This window comes from Simochromis diagramma, unplaced genomic scaffold (genome assembly GCF_900408965.1).
Source record: "Simochromis diagramma unplaced genomic scaffold, fSimDia1.1 OVJJ01000821.1, whole genome shotgun sequence".
Classification (NCBI taxonomy): Eukaryota; Metazoa; Chordata; class Actinopteri; order Cichliformes; family Cichlidae; genus Simochromis; species Simochromis diagramma.
Window position 1 is genome coordinate 51,409 of NW_024387547.1, and position 20,078 is coordinate 71,486.

The 20,078-nt window shown below is 43.5% G+C and overlaps 1 protein-coding gene across 1 annotated transcript in view; it reads left to right on the forward strand.

The window, feature by feature from the left end:
- The window catches only part of LOC120727430 (NLR family CARD domain-containing protein 3-like), a 32,800-nt gene continuing 12,722 nt past the window's right edge, over positions 1-20,078 (forward strand). The window contains exons 1-6 of the mRNA XM_040021656.1: positions 1-13; positions 169-260; positions 422-650; positions 815-2,612; positions 12,515-12,688; positions 17,183-17,356. Coding sequence (XP_039877590.1) covers positions 1-13; positions 169-260; positions 422-650; positions 815-2,612; positions 12,515-12,688; positions 17,183-17,356 — 2,480 coding nt within the window. The remainder of the gene's footprint in view (positions 14-168; positions 261-421; positions 651-814; positions 2,613-12,514; positions 12,689-17,182; positions 17,357-20,078) is intronic.

Sequence of the window (20,078 nt, forward strand, 5' to 3'; positions counted from 1 at the left end):
ATGCTTTTTATCAGTATTTATTCCCATTGTGAGAGTATGAATATTTATACTTTTAATCCTGTTTTTAACACTAGGTTACACTAACACTACAGGGAGTTATCTGAGTCAGTTTGTTTGTCAAAATGCCTTTTTCTTGATATTTATCCTGTGCTTGAACTAATTCTTCAGGATTCCTCCACAGAGTGGACCAGCAGAGCTCAGAGGTTCCTATTGGTCAGTCTGGCCAGCAGCATCAAACACACCTGGACTCCATATTTATGGTCTGTACATGTACAACAACTACTGTTACATCTATTCTGTTCACAGCCATCTCCAAGCTACTCTTTGTAGACCAGTGGATTGTCAGTGTTTCCCATATATATCTGATGTTTGGCTCCATGATTTCAGTCTGATTGGCTCATTCATAAATATTCTGTTCCAGCTGCTTGAGGACAACATCTTCACTTTTGTGAAGAACGAGCTGAAGAGGATCCAGAAGGTTCTGAGTCCAGATTACCCAGAATGCTTAGAGAGTCAGAGGATGTATGAGGAGGTGTTGGAGGGAGAGAATAGAGAGCAGAGGAGGAGCAGCAGAGAGGCATTTGTGAAGATCACACTAAACTTTTTGAGAAGAATGAAGCAGGAGGAGCTGGCTGACCGTCTGCAGAACAGTAAGAGGATTTATCTAAATATTTAAGCTGCTAGTGATAAAGGCAACACTTACTAATATTATAAGAGATGCACCAAACCTCAAAATGATGTATTTGATTAAAACTGTCATGTGCATTTTACAGATCCGTAACTTGCATATTGCATTGTTCTTCTTTTGATTCAGAACTCTGTACTACTGTTTGTCAGCATGACCTTAAATCCACCCTGAAGAAGAAGTTCCAGTGTGTGTTTGAGGGGATCGCTAAAGCAGGAAACCCAACCCTTCTGAATCAGATCTACACAGAGCTCTACATCACAGAGGGAGGGACTGCAGAGGTCAATGATGAACATGAGGTCAGACAGATTGAAGCAGCATCCAGGAAACCAGACAGACCAGAAACAACCATCAGACAAGAAGACATCTTTAAAGACTCACCTGGAAGAGACGAACCAATCAGAACTGTGCTGACAAAGGGAGTGGCTGGCATTGGGAAAACAGTCTTAACACAGAAATACAGCCTGGACTGGGCTGAAGACAAAACCAACCAGGACATTGAGTTCATATTTCCATTCACTTTCAGAGAGCTGAATGTGCTGAAAGAGGAAAAGTTCAGCTTGGTGGAACTTGTTCATCACTTCTTTACTGAAACCAAAGAAGCAGGAATCTGCAACTTTGAAGACTTCCAGGTTGTGTTCATCTTTGATGGTCTGGATGAGTGTCGACTTCCTCTGGACTTCCACAAAACTACAATCCTAACTGACCCTAGAAAGTCCACCTCAGTGGATGTGCTGCTGATAAACCTCATCAGGGGGAAACTGCTTCCCTCTGCTCACCTCTGGATAACCACACGACCTGCAGCAGCCAATCAGATCCCTCCTGACTGTGTTGGCATGGTGACAGAGGTCAGAGGGTTCACTGACCCCCAGAAGGAGGAGTACTTCAGGAAGAGATTCAGAGATAAAAAGCAGGCCAGCAGGATCATCTCCCACATCAAGACATCACGAAGCCTCCACATCATGTGCCACATCCCAGTCTTCTGCTGGATCACTGCTACAGTTCTGGAGGATGTGCTGAAAACCAGAGAGGGAGGACAGCTGCCCAAGACCCTGACTGAGATGTACATCCACTTCCTGGTGGTTCAGGCCAAAGTGAAGAAAGTCAAGTATGATGGAAAAGCTGAGACAGATCCACACTGGAGTCCAGAGAGCAGGAAGATGATGGATTCTCTGGGAAAACTGGCTTTTGATCAGCTGCAGAAAGGAAACCTGATCTTCTATGAATCAGACCTGACAGAGTGTGGCATGGATATCAGAGCAGCCTCAGTGTACTCAGGAGTGTTCACACAGATCTTTAAAGAGGAGAGAGGACTGTACCAGGACAAGGTGTTCTGCTTCATCCATCTGAGTGTTCAGGAGTTTCTGGCTGCTCTTCATGTCCATCTGACCTTCATCAACTCTGGACTCAATCTGCTGGATGAACAACAGACAACCTCCCAGAACTCTGACACAAGAGAATCTGCAGAGAAACTCTTCTACCAGAGTGCTGTGAACAAGGCCTTACAGAGTCCAAATGGACACCTGGACTTGTTCCTCCGCTTCCTCCTGGGTCTTTCACTGCAGACCAATCAGACTCTCTTACGAGGTCTGCTGACACAGACAGGAAGTAGCTCACAGACCAGTCAAGAAACAGTCCAGTACATTAAGAAGAAACTCAGCAAGAATCTGTCTGCAGAGAAAAGCATCAATCTGCTCCACTGTCTGAATGAGCTGAATGATCGTTCTCTAGTGGAGGAGATCCAACAGTCCCTGAGATCAGGAAGTCTCTCCGCAGATAAACTGTCTCCTGCTCAGTGGTCAGCTCTGGCCTTCATCTTACTGTCATCAGAAAAAGATCTGAAGGTGTTTGACCTGAAGAAATACTCTGCTTCAGAGGAGGCTCTTCTGAGGCTGCTGCCAGTGGTCAAAGCGTCCAAAAAAGCTCTGTAAGTAAATATATAATTATCCTTTTTTAAAACAGCAATAAAGCCAGTGTGCTTTTAACACAGGTCAACATATTCATATGCATAAAATATTGTCATATGATTTTATTAATGTAGCTGGAACGTATTTGTTTTCCTTTGTAATACTAGAAATGATGTAAAATAAAATAAATTCCTGCAGTTTGCAAAAGGAAGTTTTACTCTCTAAGACATCAGTACTGAACCCTTAGTTTGTCACGGTTTGCCGGGGCAAGCCGTGGGGAGTTGGAGAAAGGACCCAAAAGGCGGCAGCTCTGGTGCAGGTGAGTATTTATTTACAGGAGTGGGTACAAACAGCAATGGTGGGTGAACAGGAAACCGGAAACCTAAACTGGGTAAAACTAACAAAACAAACCAGAAACGAAGATGCAGGGAGGTCCAGGGGAGTTACATACGGAGAAACACAGGGAGACCGAGGGGAAACAACACAGACGAACCAGCAACTACTATGACAGAAGACACAACTTAAATACACTCAGAGAACACAGGGAGATTACACACAGGTGGGGAACACAGCTGGGAGTGATTAACGTGACGAGACTAGGGAGGCAAACTGAAAACACTCACATAAGATGCAGACCTACACAATAAAACAGGAAACACATACACGCAATGACGTAACACACCAACTTAATACAGACTGGGGGACACAGAACATAGGAACATGAACCAAGAAACAGAAGAGTACAAACACCCAAGGTAACCAAAACCACAGAATACTAATAAACTAAACATAAACACGGAGTCGCAGACTCCGGACCATGACATAGTTATTGTTAAACACAATCTTATAACATTCAACATGAACCACGTGATAAAAATTGGACCCTTAGTTTTTTTTCAGGACTCACATTTAACCTTCTGGCATCGATGTATGCCAGTATGTCAAAATCATATAACCAGTATGTATTCCAAAATGTATTCCACTACAGATTACAGAATACATGCCCCAAAATGTACTTTGTAACGTATTCCGTTACGTTACTCAATGAGAGTAACATTTTCTGAATACTTTGGATTACATAATATATTATCATGCCTTTTGCAACTACATGAATGTACTATTGCTGTGTGACTTATTACATTACTGAAGGTTACTCACCATACCAATTCCAACTAGATCTTTAAATCTTAATATAAAATGAGTAACAGTAGGGTGGACAGGTAAGGCTGCACTTTTTGCAGCAATCTTGTATAGAAAACTATTCCGCTCGTATATAAAACAGGTCCGCGGCTCCAAACCGTAGTAAAGGGACCTCTGGCTAATACGTCAGGTTCTGTATCAGGATCGTAGCCGAAAACTAGCTTTACTTTGTTGTCTGCGTCAACTTTGCTAGTGAGAGACAGAGAGAGGCATTGAAAGTCTACTCCAGTGGAACTTATTGTCAAGTCTTAATAGCTTACTTAAAACTGGGCTACACTGCCCATGAGGCTACATTCTTTAGGGCTATGCCTGTAACTCTCTGCCTATTGCCTTCATATTAAATAATTTTTTGACCAATAATTTTAAAAAATATTTTGTCATGTCATTATGTGGGCTGCAAGTATGGGCCGTGAGATTGAGACACAGGTATTAAAGCCTCTTAATGCGTGTTTTGTTTGGGTTTCCACCGGCATGGAATTACCAAAAATAGAGAGGGCATAGCCTAACATATGAAACAGCAAAAGACCGCCGTTCAATCCCTTTATTCCAACAAAGTAACTGTATTCTGAATACCACCCTTTTAAACTGTAACTGTAACAGTTACTCATATTTAGTATTTTTTTTAAACAAAGAACTTTATTTAACAGTGCACAAAGTAAACAGTGTTAAGGCCAAGAACTGAGCAGGAGCTAAGAGCATGAACTATGAAAGGCTGTAAATAAAGCAAGAACTATGAACATGATCTAGGAAGAAGGAAGTGGCAAATAACATGAACTGTGAGGGGACACTATGACGGCTGGGTATGGGAACTTGATGGGGGAAACTGTGGCAGGTCAAAGGCATTGGTTGCAGGTAGAGAGAAGCTGGAGGGAAAGGCGACAGACAGAGGTCTGGGTGAGTCCAAAATTCCAAGTAGAAGCACAGGGTGGCAGGCAGGTGAGAGTGGTGAGCAGCAGAGAGGTTTTACCAGCAGCGGCAGTATAAATGAGACCAGCGTCCAGGCAGATCTGACTGGCCTGGATCTGACTGACTGGTGTCAACCAGTTGTGGGCCAGGTCTGGCAATGATGGCACTATTTATGCTCCCATTTTCCTATTTTAGTTAGAAGACCCAAATGCCATTTTGCAATACTATACTGCTATGCTAGCCAACCTTTCAAATGCAGGTTTGTGAGTATACACTTTGGTACACCATGGGCTCATGTGTGGGCCACCTCTGGCAAACCAGATATGGGCCACCAAAGGGCCATCATTCTTTGCGGAGTGTGGGCCATGTGTAAGCATATTGTGTGGGCCAGATCTGGCCAATTTTGTTATGTGGGTCACAGATCCCATAACCAGAGAACCTGGAGCATAGCATGTTATTCATTACATTAGCTTTTAACAGTAAGTTCAAGTGTATGTTTTTTTAATTATAGTTTGAAAAACTAAACCCACTGTGATGCTTCACAGTAAGGAGGTAATGAGCCAAAAATGTAACATACATTCTCCTACAATCTTTGTTGCTGCAGAGGTTTGTGCTATCCATTTAGATGAGGAGTTTCTATTTCTTTTCAGGAACGAGAAACGATTTTATTTATTACTCTTCTTAGGCGGTGTCACGGTCCTGGGTCAGTTCGACCCAGTATTTTGAGTTTCTTATGTTTTGGTTTATTTTTGCATTATGGATTAGTTCTTATTCTCTGGTGATACCGTTTTGATTATAATTATATTCTGATTCTTTACTTATCTGATGATGATGATTATTTCTGGTTTAGGTTTTGTTATCTCGCCCTCATGTTTGGTTTAGGTTGCCTGTGCTTAGTCTTCTCTGCCCGTATGTCCCTCTGTTTGCCCATGACGTCATTATGCCTGTTTACGAGTCTGTGTCTCTGTCTGTCGTGTGCTTCCCGTTTTATTTTGTAGGTCTGTGTCCTATGTCAGTGCGTTCAGCTTTGTGCTCTCCCTGTCTCGTCAGTGTAATCAGCGTCAGCCGTGTCTCCCAGCTGTTTCCTCTTCGCTCCGTTCACCTCTTGTGTTTAGTGTCTGTGTCTTCCCCTACTCTGTGTCGCGTCGTTAACGTCTGTTCACCCTCTCTTCCTCTGTGTGTTCCGTTTGCCAGCCAGCCTTCCTGCCTACTTATTCCGTTCTTCCAGTTTAGTTAGTGTTTTTCTGTTCTGCTTCTTACCAGCAATAAAGCTGTGTGTTTTGAATTACTTCCGCCTCAGTGAGTCCTGCATTTTGGGTCCTCTCTTCCTGCCTGCCTACACACAGACATGACAGAATGACGCGACCACAACCAGGACCCAGTGGACTCGTCCTGGGAGTGTGATCTCTCCCGCATCCAAGGTTTGATGAAGCGGATTTCCCACACCAAAGACACTAAGACTATGGTGGTTGGGATTAACGCTATCAAAGCCATCCTGGAGGGAAATCCTCACCTTCGCCAGCTAAGAGGATTTATGGGCTATATGGACCAGCTGCACGAAGCCCAGGAGGTGCTACAAGCTCGGGAGCTCGCGGCTTTTGCCCGCTCCCAGTTTGCTAACCCGAAGCCACCGCAGCAGCAGCCGCGGAGCATGGAGCTACGCAGCAGCGACGGTCACGGGGAGAGGCGTCTCCACACCTCTGCCGCGGGATTCCTCCGCGTGCTGTTCCGAGCCAAATTCACCGGCCTCCTTCTTGGCAGCGATGTGGTCAGAGGATGAGGAGCAAGTTGTCATCCCTCCACCATCACAAGTTTTCTCCGCCACTTCTGTTCCCTCGTCTGGGAGAAAACGCCGCTCACGCCGCCGGCACCCCTTACCTCAGCTGAATTTGGGAACTTCTGAGCAGCCGGCTGGGGTGAGTGACAAGAACACTTTTTCTGTCTCGTCTGAGGGGGGCGGTTCCCTCTCAGGGGATTTAAAGGACTTTGTTCATTCTCCTTTGGAGCTCAGAACCATACCCGATAAACCAAAGGTTAGCTCAGAGACTAAAAATTCCAGAGAAGCGCTTGTTGCTGCTAAACTAGCGTCTCCTGACGCTATTGGGCTAGTGCAGCCTGCTCTTCCCCCCACTGGCAGCTCAGCCGAGCCGTCTTTGCCTCCTATTTCTGCTAAGAGCCCAGACGAGCTCAGCCTGCCTGCTAAAGACTGTTTTTTACCTGCCCACTCAGAGCAGGGGAACCCAAGGAAAACTGTTTTCTCTGAGCCCATCCAGCGGGTTAAACTGTGCTCTGGAGGCTCAGGAGAACATAGGCCACCACCCTCTTTATGTTTGCTACAAACACCTCTTCAGCCAGAAGCTCAGGTAGCTGCCCGGCGGTCCCCAGTTCAGTCTCCTCCTGTTCTCCAGTCAGTTCAGTCTCCTCCTGTTCTCCAGTCAGTTCAGTCTCCTCCTGTTCTCCAGTCAGTTCAGTCTCCTACTCAGTCGAGTTCAGTGCACTCTCTTGTATTGCCAGCACCTCAGCCATTAGCACTGCCTGCTCCTCAGCCACCATCTCCACCCACTCGTTTTCAGGAGGAGGATGGCCCCACACAGACTTTTGTTGCTCCTCAAGACCTGGCTAAATTTGAGACTTTTACTCTCTCCGGGGCCTCCCCAGAGGTTAAATATCAGTGTTCAGTTAACTCTGGACCCCTGGACATAAAGAAGCCAGCGCAACCTGTTTCGTCCCTGCCAGAGGCCCGCGTGCCTGCTGGTTCTGTTTTGCTCCTGCCAGAGGGCCCCAGGCCTGCTGGTTCCATTCTGTCCCTGCCAGAGGTCCCCGGGCCTGCTGGTTCTGTTCCGTGCCTGCCAGAGGTCCCCGGGCCTGCTGGTTCTGTTCCATGTTTTTCAGAGGCCCACGTGCCTGCTGGTTCAGTCCTGTGTGTGCCAGGGGCCCCGGTGCCCGCTGGGTCTGGGACTGTTTTCGCTGGGGGGCCCGTGGAGCCCGTCCAGCCTCCTACCTCGCCAGCTGGGGGGCCCGAGGAGCCCGTCCAGCCTCCTGCTTTGCCAGCTGGGGGGCCCGAGGAGCCCGTCCAGCCTCCTGCTTCGCCAGCTGGGGGGCCCGAGGAGCCCGTCCAGCCCCAAGACTCGTCAGCTGGAGGGCCCGAGGAGCACGTCCAACCCCAAGACTCGTCAGCTGGAGGTTCAGGAGAACCTAGCCAGCTTCCTGCCTCGTCAGCTGGAGGGCCCGAGGAGCCCGTCCAGCCGCCAGCTGCAGCCTCACCCACGCCGCCGGCAGCAACAGCAGCTTCATCCACGCCGCCGGCAGCAGCAGCAGGTTCGTCCTCGCCTGCTGCAGCCTCATCATCCTCGCCAGCTGCAGCCTCCTCATCAGCTTCAGCATCCTCAGCGTCGCCTGGTCCAGCTTCAGCATCCTCATCAGCGTCGCCTGGTCCAGCTTCAGAATCCTCATCAGCTGCCTCATCCTCGCCTGGTCCAGCTGCAGCCTCTGTGTCTTCATCCTCGCCGTCGCCTGGTCCAGCTGCGGCCTCTGTGTCTTCACCCACGCCGTCGCCTGGTCCAGCTTCAGCTTCACCCACGCCGTCGCCTGGTCCAGCCCCGGCTTCATCCCCGCCTGGTCCAGCCCCGGCTTCGGTTTCAGCCTCGCCTGCAGCCTCCGAGTCTTCATCCGCCTCTGCCTCGCCTGGTGCTGCGGGGGCCAAGCAGTCTTCAGGTCCCAAACTGCCTCCTCAACATCACCGGCCGCTTTCCAGGCCACCGTCTGGGTGTCATTGCCGTCGGGGACGACCTCCTGAACGCCGCCACTGCCTTCCACGTGGCCAGCCCCCGGATCTGCTCTGTCACCACCACTGCCTTCCACGTGGCCGGCCCCCTGAACTGTTTGCCCGTCGCCGCAGTTGCCGTCCAGACGGTCGGCCCCCAGAACTGAACTGTTTTGGCCTCCTGAACTTGACCATCTGGGTCTTTCTGGGCTCTGTCCCTCCTTCCTGGACCCCTGCTGCCCGCCCTGATTGGGTTGTTTTCTGTTTTTTGGTCGGTTTTTGTGCGTCTGTTGGGCTGTCTGGGGCCAGCCCTTGATGGGGGGGGTTCTGTCACGGTCCTGGGTCGGTTCGACCCAGTATTTTGAGTTTCTTATGTTTTGGTTTATTTTTGCATTATGGATTAGTTCTTATTCTCTGGTGATACCGTTTTGATTATAATTATATTCTGATTCTTTAGTTATCTGATGATGATGATTATTTCTGGTTTAGGTTTTGTTATCTCGCCCTCATGTTTGGTTTAGGTTGCCTGTGCTTAGTCTTCTCTGCCCATATGTCCCTCTGTTTGCCCATGACGTCATTATGCCTGTTTACGAGTCTGTGTCTCTGTCTGTGGTGTGCTTCCTGTTTTATTTTGTAGGTCTGTGTCCTATGTCAGTGCGTTCAGCTTTGTGCTCTCCCTGTCTCGTCAGTGTAATCAGCGTCAGCCGTGTCTCCCAGCTGTTTCCTCTTCGCTCCGTTCACCTCTTGTGTTTAGTGTCTGTGTCTTCCCCTACTCTGTGTCGCGTTGTTAACGTCTGTTCACCCTCTCTTCCTCTGTGTGTTCCGTTTGCCAGCCAGCCTTCCTGCCTACTTATTCCGTTCTTCCAGTTTAGTTAGTGTTTTTCTGTTCTGCTTCTTACCAGCAATAAAGCTGTGTGTTTTGAATTACTTCCGCCTCAGTGAGTCCTGCATTTTGGGTCCTCTCTTCCTGCCTGCCTACACACAGACATGACAGGCGGGTTTCCTGAAAGTGGCCTATTCGAAGAATGGAGACTTTATGTAGGTTGGCTTTATATGAGAATGAGTTAAAAATTTAGGTGCATCAGGGGATTGTTTTATACAGTGAAGGTCCAGTATATAACTTTAGAGCTGGTAATGAGAAAATATAGTTCTCCTTAATTTACTACATCTTTAAAAAAAAAATGTGATTATGGTTTATTAGCAAGAGAATTAATTAGATGGCCAATAGCAATGTATGCCTACGCCACTCGATACTCAACTAATCTACCCCAATTTACTACTTTCCATTTAGATACATAAATATAAATGTGTTATTGACCACATTTAAAGAGTTAACTAGCCTAAGCCTAAGCCCAAGATACTTCATCCCTCTAGGTACCCATTTAAAATTGAATTTTTGAAATTGAATTTTTTTAGGCTAAGCCAAGATATGGAGGACCTACCCCAACTCAATTTTGACCCAGTCCTTCTAAAAATAAAAACAAACATAGAAAAATGGGGCAAATTAAAAATCTCATTGTGGGGCAAAATAAATATTGTAAAAATGATCATAGCTCCCCAATTTAACTATGTAGTAATGATGTTACCAATTGCGATACCGCCTGGCTTCTTTAAACAGTATGAAGACTTAATAATCTATAATCGATGTGATTATAGATGATAAATTAAACTGGAAGTCACATATAAATCATATACATAACAAAATTTCAAGAAGTGTCTCAATCTTGAGTAAAATAAAACACATTCTGGACCACAAATCACTCCACATTCTCTATTGTTCCCTGATTGCATCCTATGTGAATTACTGTGCAGAGGTTTGGGGCAATACTTACAAATGTTCGCTATCATCAATCTTTATATTACAAAAAAGGGCCATAAGGATAATCCATAAAACTGGTTACAGAGATCATACAAATCCACTATTCTTAAAATCAAAAATTCTAAAATTCACAGATCTGGTTCATTTTCTCACTGCACAAATTATATATAAAGCAATAAATAACCTGCTTCCTGACAATATTCTAAAAATGTTTTCTAAAAGGGAACGGGGATACAATTTGAGGGGGGAATTAAATTTAAAACGTCCTCGTATCCGTACAACATTAAAAAGTTTTTGCATCTCTGTGTGTGGAGTGAAGTTGTGGAACAGACTAAGTAAAGATATGAAGCAATGTCCAAGCATGGCGCAGTTTAAAAAGCGGCTTAAGGATATGGTTTTTACAGGGTACAGGGAAAAGGTAGAGATTTGATAGAGTGTTCTTGTCTAATATTTTCATGTGTGTGCGGGTGCACGGGTATGTTGGTATGGGTATATATATATATATATATATATATATATTTGTAGGTTGTGTATCATTGAGGTGTTAATGGGGTTATTGTAAATGAGTATATGTGCATATGTGTATATACGTATGTATGGATAGATAGAAACATATATGTATATATATAAAAAAAAATACACATAACATATAATGTAATTGCAAGGAGGTATTTCTGTAGTCTATTGATATTAGATAGTGGAAAAGGGGTGGGATTAAATAAGCTTATGCTTCTTCCTGCTCCTTTTTGAACATGAACGTTATTTGGAGTTGTGGTAGCTCGTTTTCCTTTTGTTTTGCTTTGTTCATTTGTTCATTCTATTTTGGTGTACTTTTTCAACATGTTCAAAATAAAGATTCAATCAATCTTTATTTTGAACAATCTTTATATCCCATCCCACAGTTTCTGTGGGATGGGAAAAGGGCAAGAATCAAGCTAAGTAAATTATATGCTCCTAGAGAGAAGGGTGGTTTAAGTTTACCCGATCCAAGATTATTGGATCTCATTCGAGATGGCAAAATTGGTTAATTACTGGGGAAAAAATCAAGCCGGACAAGAATGGCTAAGTATAGAGTCTGAGATTTATACTCCTTTTGATCCAAAAGGTACGTTGTCTCAAAGCTGCACTTCAACGAACCCAATTTTGTTTCATTCTAGCCAGGTTTGGCTCAATATACATAGAATTCTTAAAATATCACCTCATGTGCAGGTTTACTCATCTCTTTGGAACAATCCAGTTATTCGTATAGGGAAAAAAATTGTGTTTTGGAAACTGTGGCAGTGTCATGGCATAAATGTTATTAGCGACTTATTTAAAGATGGGGAAATTATGTCCTCTAGAGACCTTGTTCAAACATAAAAATTGGAAGGGAAGGAAAATTTCTGGAAATATTTGCAAATTAGACATTGTGTGACGTCTAAGTTCAGAAGGGAACATGAAAATCTTGTTCTAAATTTTATAAATATGCCTCAGGAGCACCACACAGCATCATGTTTTTATAGGTTGGTAAACGATAGTTGAAGTGGGGAATGTTCAAATATTAAAACTTTGCGGCAGAAAGATTTAAATGCACCAATTCCAAACGAATTGTTTGTTTGTTTGTTTGTTTGTTTTCTTGGGGTTTTTTTGTTTTGTCCCCCCCCCCTTCATACAGGTTTAAGTATATGTTGCAAAATCAATAAAAAAACTTAAATGGCAAAAGAAAGAGTTAACTATATCCATTCGCTTCCGCTTATCCTTTTCAGGGTCGCAGGGGGTGCTGGAGCCTATCCCAACTGTCATAGGGCGAGAGGCGGGGTACACCCTGGACAGGTTGCCAGTCTGTCGCAGGGCCAACACACAGGGACAGACAACCATTCGCACTCACATTCACACCTAGTGGCAATTTGGATTATCCACTTAACCTATCCCCACAAGCTGCATATCTTTGGATGGTGGGAGGAAGCCGTAGTACCCGGAGGGAACCCAGGCAAAAATGTGGAGAAAATGCAAACTCCACATAGAAAGACTCCGGCCTGGTGGAATTGAACTCAGGACCTTCTTGCTGTGCGGCAACAGTGCTAACCACCGTGCCACTGTGATACCCTAAATATAGTTAACTATAATGGTAGATAATTGAAATAGTTGAAGTTTTTACTACAATGATTTTTCGCATTGAATGGTATTCATTTTTATTTTTTTGTCTTCTCTAGATTAAGGATTTAAGATGCTCACATTTATCATCGCTTCTTTAGGTTGAACTGGTGTAAACTGTCAAAGAGAAGCTGTGAAGCCCTGTCCTCGGTTTTCTGCTCCCAGTTCTCCAGTCTGAGAGAACTAGACCTGAGTAACAATGACCTGCGTGATTCAGGAATGAAGCGTCTGTCTTTTGGAGTGAAGAGTCTACATTGTACACTGGAAACTCTGAGGTCAGAATTCAGACTTTCCCACAGGTTATCATTTAATATTTGAATTATATTATTGCATAAACAGTTAATTCAATTCAATTCAATTTTACTTATATAGCGCCAAATCACAACAAAAGTCGCCTCAAGGCGCTTCATAGATACAGAGAAAAACCCAACAACATATGACCCCCCTATGAGCAAGCACTTTGGCGACAGTGGGAAGGAAAAACTTCCTTTTAACAGGAAGAAACCTCCGGCAGAACCAGGCTCAGGGAGGGGCGGCCATCTGCTGCGACCGGTTGGGGTGAGAGAAGGAAGACAGGATAAAAGACATGCTGTGGAAGAGAGACAGAGGTTAATAACAGATATGATTCAATGCAGAGAGGTCTATTAATACATAGTGAGTGAGAAAGGTGACTGGACAGGAAAAACTCAATGCATCATGGGAATCCCCCGGCAGCCTACGTCTATTGCAGCATAAATAAGGGAGGATTCAGTGTCACCTGGTCCAGCCCGAAATTTTTGCTTTAGCAAAAAGGAAAGTTTTAAGCCTAATCTTAAAAGTAGAGATAGTGTCTGTCTCCTGAATCCAAACTGGAAGCTGGTTCCACAGAAGAGGGGCCTGAAAACTGAAGGCTCTGCCTCCCATTCTACTTTTAAATACTCTAGGAACAACAAGTAGGCCTGCAGAGCGAGAGCGAAGTGCTCTAATAGGGTGATATGGTACTACAAGGTCATTAAGATAAGATGGGGCCTGATTATTTAAGACCTTGTATGTCAGGAGCAGGATTTTGAATTCAATTCTGGATTTAACAGGGAGCCAATGAAGGGAAGCCAAAACAGGAGAAATCTGTTCTCTCTTTCTAGTCCCTGTCAGGACTCTTGCTGCAGCATTTTGGAATAGCTGAAGGCTTTTCAGTGAGTTTTTTGGACATCCTGATAATAATGAATTACAGTAGTCCAGCCTGGAAGTAATAAATGCATGAACTAGTTTTTCAGCGTCACTCTGAGACAGGATATTTCTAATTTTAGAGATGTTGCGCAAATGGAAGAACGCAGTCTTACATATTTGTTTAATATGTGCGTTGAAGGACATGTCCTGATCAAAAATGACTCCAAGGTTCCTCACAGTGTTACTGGAGGCCAAGGTAATGCCATCCAGAGCAAGAATCTGGTTAGATACCATGTTTCTAAGATTTTCAGGGCCGAGTACAATAACCTCAGTCTTATCTGAATTAAGAAGCAGAAAGTTAGCGGCCATCCAGGTCTTTATGTCTTTAAGACATTCCTGCAGTTTAACTAATTGGTGTGTGTTATCTGGCTTCATGGACAGATAGAGCTGGGTGTCATCTGCATAGCAGTGTAAATGTATGCTATGTCTTCTAATGATGCTGCCTAAGGGAAGCATGTATAATGTAAACAGAATTGGTCCTAGCACTGAACCCTGTGGAACTCCATAATTAACCTCAGTGTGTGAAGAGGACTCTCCATTTACATGAACAAACTGGAGTCTATTAGATAGATATGATACAAACCACTGCAGCACAGTACCTGTAATACCCACAGCATGTTCTAATCACTCTAATAGAATATTATGGTCAACAGTAGAGATGTGCAAAGCAATTTGTATCTGTATTTGTATTTTTAGAGGGTGGGAAAGTATTTGTATTTGTATACATAAAATTCAAAATAGGCCTAAAAATCTAGTTTTTTTGCATTACACTTCTAATTAATGTTATAGTGTAAGTATTCTTTACTTATATCCATAACAATAATTATGCAGTATTAGTTGATGGTTTTCTATAAATCCAGCAATGAACATGTAACATCATTGAAAAAAAAATACCATAACAGCCATTGCCTCATCCATGGTTAAACCAACAACTAATAAAATACCATTGTGAACATTATGAACCCACCACTACCCGTCCTTGTTGGAGGACACTGAACAGACAGTGAAACTGACTTGCAGGGGCAGAACATGGCTGTGATGATGAATTGGTTCTTGTGGGGGGGTTGGCAGACAGTACCAGGAGAGAATGCTTTAAGTGCATGTGATTATGCCAAGCAGATGTTGACAGATGTTTGATATATCTGCCTCTGCTGATTTGACTTTTGCACACATTACATATCACTTTGGTTTTATTGCAGTACTGACTGTAAAATGCTTCCACACAGCAACACTCGTTTCTATTTGATTGCCCAAATCCATGTGGGGAGTTTTAGCTAATGACTGACAGGAAGCTATGCTAAAGTTAATTAGTCTATAACCTACATCTTGCTGTCTGTAAAACTAAGTTAAACGTACCATGTAACTCCCACAAGTGCATAAAATTCGACACAACTACACAAGCATCGTTTTAACCTTTTACAATGTTACAATGTAGCTTGCCATCACCAGTGTGTGAATGTGTGTGTGAATGGGTGGATGACTGGATATGTAAAGCGCTTTGGGGTCCTTAGGGACTAGTAAAGCGCTATATAAATACAGGCCATTTACCATTTTAAACCGAACGTTAAGTCAACAGTCTGTTTATACTGAGCTAACAGAGCTATGTCAACAGAACGAACATGAGAGACCCGACTGCACTCGTAATGCAACGTAATGGAATAATCTCCTTATCTTCGCAAAAGTTATAAACTGCCTCTGGAACCCAGTTAAGGCACAAAGAAATCTATTCAACAAAAATAGTGATGCAGTTCTGTCTTTTTTCGCTCAGCCTCTCTGTTGCTGTGTGGATCAGCCTGTGTCAGTCACTCATCCGGTCATGCACTGTGGTCTCATAAGGAAACTCAGCTTTTTGATATAGTTTTTCTTGTTCCCGAATACAAATATTTTTTTTAGTATTTGTTCGAAATAAGTATCCGTAAAAAACCACTTTATTTGTGCCTTTCCAAATACTGTGTTCGGGTTCGGCTCCACCCCTAGTCAACAGTATCGAACGCTGCACTAAGGTCTAGCAGGACAAGCACAGAGACGAGTCCAGTGTCAGAGGCCATAAGAAGATCATTTGTAACCTCTGAAACATGACTGAAACTCTTCAAATAAGCCATTCCTCTGCAGATGATCTGTTAGCTGTTTGACAACTACTCTTTCAAGGATTTTTGAAATCAAAGGAAGGTTGAAGATTGTCCTATAATTAGCTAATACAGCTGGGTCTAGAGATGGTTTTTTAAGTAAAGGTGTAACTACTGCCAGCTTGAAGGCCTGTGGTACATAGCCGAGTATTAGATATAGGTTGATCATATTTAAGATAAGATAAGATACGCTAAGATCAGATCAGATCAGATCAGATAAGAAGAACTTTATTTATCCTGAGGGAAATTCTTTTGTGATACACATGCTCAATGCAGCAAGAGAGACAGAGGAGCAGAGGAAAAAGATATACAATATGTACAACAGAATACAATTATACAGTAATATTGAAGCATTAATTAATGACAGGACTTCTTTGAGCAGTTGTGTGGGAATAGGGTCTAAAGGACATGTTGAAGGTTTGGAGGAAGTAATTATTGAAGTTAACTCAGAAAGATCAATTGAATAAAAGAGTCTAAATGAATAACAATGGTACTAAAGGGAGCTGTAGGTAATATTACATCTGTGAGATGGTTATGGGTAATTTTTTCTCTAACGATTAAAATTTTATTTGCGAAGAAGTTCAAGAACTCATTACTGTGTCTGTGAAGGTTTTCAGTCATCCAGGTCATCATAGTCTAAGGAGCTTGGAAAGAAAAGCGTCTGGACTTTTTAGGCTGTTTGAAGATGTTTCACCTCTCATCTGAGAAACTTCTTCAGTTCTAGGGTAAAATGGTGGGGAGTCCCAGATTTAAACCCAGTGGGAGTACCCCCCCCCCCCAAAGAGGGACAAAAGGACCCCCTGATGATCCTCTACCTAATCACATGAGCCATTACTAGTCATTACTAGTTAACATTAAAGGGATGGTTGGCTCAACAGTGCTCTGACCTTTTGTCAGCCTGGCTACAGTGATAACAGTGGGTTGATTATATTCTTAAACTTAGACCTCTCTGCACTGAATCATACTTGTTATTAATCTCTGGGTCCCTTCCACAACATGTCTTTATGCTGTTTTCCTTCTCTCACCCCAAACGGTCGCGGCTGATGTCTGGCATTCCCTGAGCCTGGTTCTGCTGGAGATTTCTTCCTGTTAGAAGGGAGTTTTTCCTTCCTACTGTCACCAAGTGGTTGCTCATGGTTTGGGGTCTTATGATTGTTGTTTTTTTTTTTTTTTTTTTTTGCAGGGTCTACCTTACAATATAAAAAGCCTTGAGGGGACTGTTGTGATTCTGATCTGTATAACTGAAATTGAATTGAACGGAATTATAATGGAATGGATAGTTGGGGCTTTCTCTCTAATATTGTAAGGTGTTACCTGACACTAGACATTTGTCACTCATAAATGAAGCTAAATGAAATTGAATGGGTGGAAATGGAAAGATTTTATTGTATCTGACAAATAGAATATCATTATTCACAGAATTTTGTTTGTCTGCAGTCTGTCAGGCTGTCTGATCACAGAGGAAGGCTGTACTTCTCTAGCCTCAGCTCTGAGCTCAAACCCCTCCCATCTGAGAGAGCTGGACCTGAGCTACAATCATCCTGGGAGGGCAGGAATGAAGCTGCTGTCGGCTGGATTGAAGGATCCAGGATGGAGACTGGACACTCTCAGGTATGGAGAGAATGACCGCTAGAGGAGGAAGAGCTGGAAACATTTCCTGTATCTTTCACTCAGTTCCTGTTTGATTCATGGAGATGTGACATGTAAAGATCACAATGTGCTTTGAAAAGCCAGTGCACAAGTAATGAAACTGAAAACAATGCAATGATTACATTTACAGACTCATGGAAAGAGTTTGTGCTGAATTTAACATCGGTATCAAGAAACATAGCAGGAATTTACAGCTGGGAAATTTCCAGGAAACAACAATGGGAAGAGACCACAATCTCATTTTTTGTAAAACAGGACTGAGCTGATAAAGAAATGGAAAGGGAAGGTGGAAGTTTGGCGAGTATTGGTGGACTATATTTAAGTCTGAAGTTAAACAAGGGTTAGATAATATTAGGACACAGGAGGACATAGATGATATCCAGAGGAAATGAAGAATGAGAGGAAGTTGAAATGCAGCAGAGGAAGTTGTCTCAGTGAGTAGAGGAAGTGTACAGAGGATGATGGTGCCATGATGGGATCAGGAATGTAACACAGAAGTAAAGGACGGAAACTGCATTCAGGCAGCTTAAAGGAAAACTAAAATGACTTACTGGCAAGAATACTGCAGTACTTAACCCTCTGGGGTCGCCGGATGCGCAGGCGCGTCAAAATCACATGACCAATTTAAGACGACACAGCTACAAGATGCAGCGCGTCAGTGTCTCCATTTCAACTTGGGTTGAAAGTGCGGACTTCAAACTATATACCAGTTTTTGAATTGTGTCGATGGGCCATGTAAAACCAGAGTTATGATAAAAAATACACGCAATGTTTTTTTCTGAACAAAACAACGGTGTTTACTCCGGGAAGAATGGTAAAAACAGCGTTTTCTACAGACAGCGCTAGCAAACACTCTCCGCTTGTGAGTGAAAAAAGAAAAAGAAAAAACACCCTTTGCCTATTGGTGTTAGAGTTTACCATGTCAGCCAATCAAAAAAATGATAAGGCAACATGTCACATTTGGTTGTTTAGGGAGAAGGGGAAGTTTTTAGGAGTGACACCCGCAACGGAAAGCGGGCGAGCGAAAGAAGGAGAGAGAGCGAGTTTTCATATGTGAGACATTAATGGCGTTTAGCGTGTTTGGAGGCTGTAGTTAGTGTGTTGTTTAGTTATTGTTTTGTATTGTGTGTCAGTTAGACTGCTAAATTTCTTATTTGCTCTAAAAAAGCCGTCAAAGGCAGATTCCAGTGTAAACGCTGTTCCCTTATGGAAAACTGGACTTATGCATCTCCTGCTGTCAGACCTGCAGGGTTTAGGCCTGTGCTGTTCTCCTCTGTCTTATACTGAACACAAACTACATTTTTTGGACTTGCACAAATAATTTGTGTGCCTTCTTATTTGATGTAGCACACCTGATTGTTCTGTAAATAGATTTAAATGGTTATATAAAAAAAGCCTGAGGCCTTGGCTGCATTTTTAGGTAAATGGTACCATATAACTTTGTTGTTTGCTAAACATGTGCATAATTTTTAGAAATGTACAATTTCAATTTGCACTTCAAGTTATGAAAATGGTTCGTTAAACATGTTTGTGGGTTTTACAGTAAAAAATATAACTTTTTTCTACTCGGATTTTGAATTTTTTGTCTGAATTTACATCAACTGGGCTAATATAGTATACCAAAATGAAAAAATAACTCAAATTCAATCAATCAATCAATCAATCAATCAATCAATCAATCAATCAATCAAGGCTTTATTCGCCACATGCAGGTTGCCCTGCAGTGAAATAGGACGACCCCCCCCCCCCCACCGACCTTACACACACAACACAGACATCACATGGGGATACAGGTCGGAGATCGGTAGCGTTACAGAAAAAAAACACTGAAATATACACTACAATGGGAAAGTACAAGAGGAAAAAAAGAGACCTCTACTCATGCTGTCCTCCCAGGAGCCCAGCATGAGAACAGGAAACAAAAAAACTCCTTTGCACAAAAAAAGCACATAAATGTCCACAGCACAACATTATGGAACACGTGACAAGCCACAAGGTCGGGTGGGGGGTGAGGAGTAATCTGAAGCAAACACAGCAGCCATCCTGCCCAGCGCTACCATTCCAGTGGGGGCTCAGACCCGGCGTGTTCCCAGGAGGGAACAAGTATCGAAGGTGTTTGGAAAGGGAGGGGGGGGGATGAGTGTGTGCATATCAGTGTATATGTATGTGTGTGCATGTCCAGAGTTCAGCTGAGACAGTGTCCTTCGCCCTGCTAGACTAAGTAAACAGTCTTCCAGCCAACCCAGGTGGCCTTGCATGGAATGGGAAGGAACAGACTAAACACAGTCGTTATCAGGGTGTTTTTGTTCGGCTCCAGCCTTGCAACCGCAGCTGGCGCCGAGAGGGTATCCGCATGAAGTGATGGTGCTTTTTACTTTAGTGCGAACAGCTCATATGAATTTCAAAGCAGTTCTACAGTCCAACACTGGTCTCTCAATCTCCCATTGTAGAGCTGCGAGCTTCACCATACTTGCGTTCTGTTATGTTGTCATTCTTGTGTTTAAAGAGCCGATTCTGAGAAGTCACGACAGTGTGCCTCCCCGAGATGGTATCCGAGTTGCGCTCAGAGATGTTATTCCGAGCTAGCCCTTCCCAGATGTAATCCAGTCTGCATTCAGAGATCTTATTCTGAATATTCACAGCAGCCGTAGCCTCTCCAAGATCTTATCCGTGCTGCACTCAA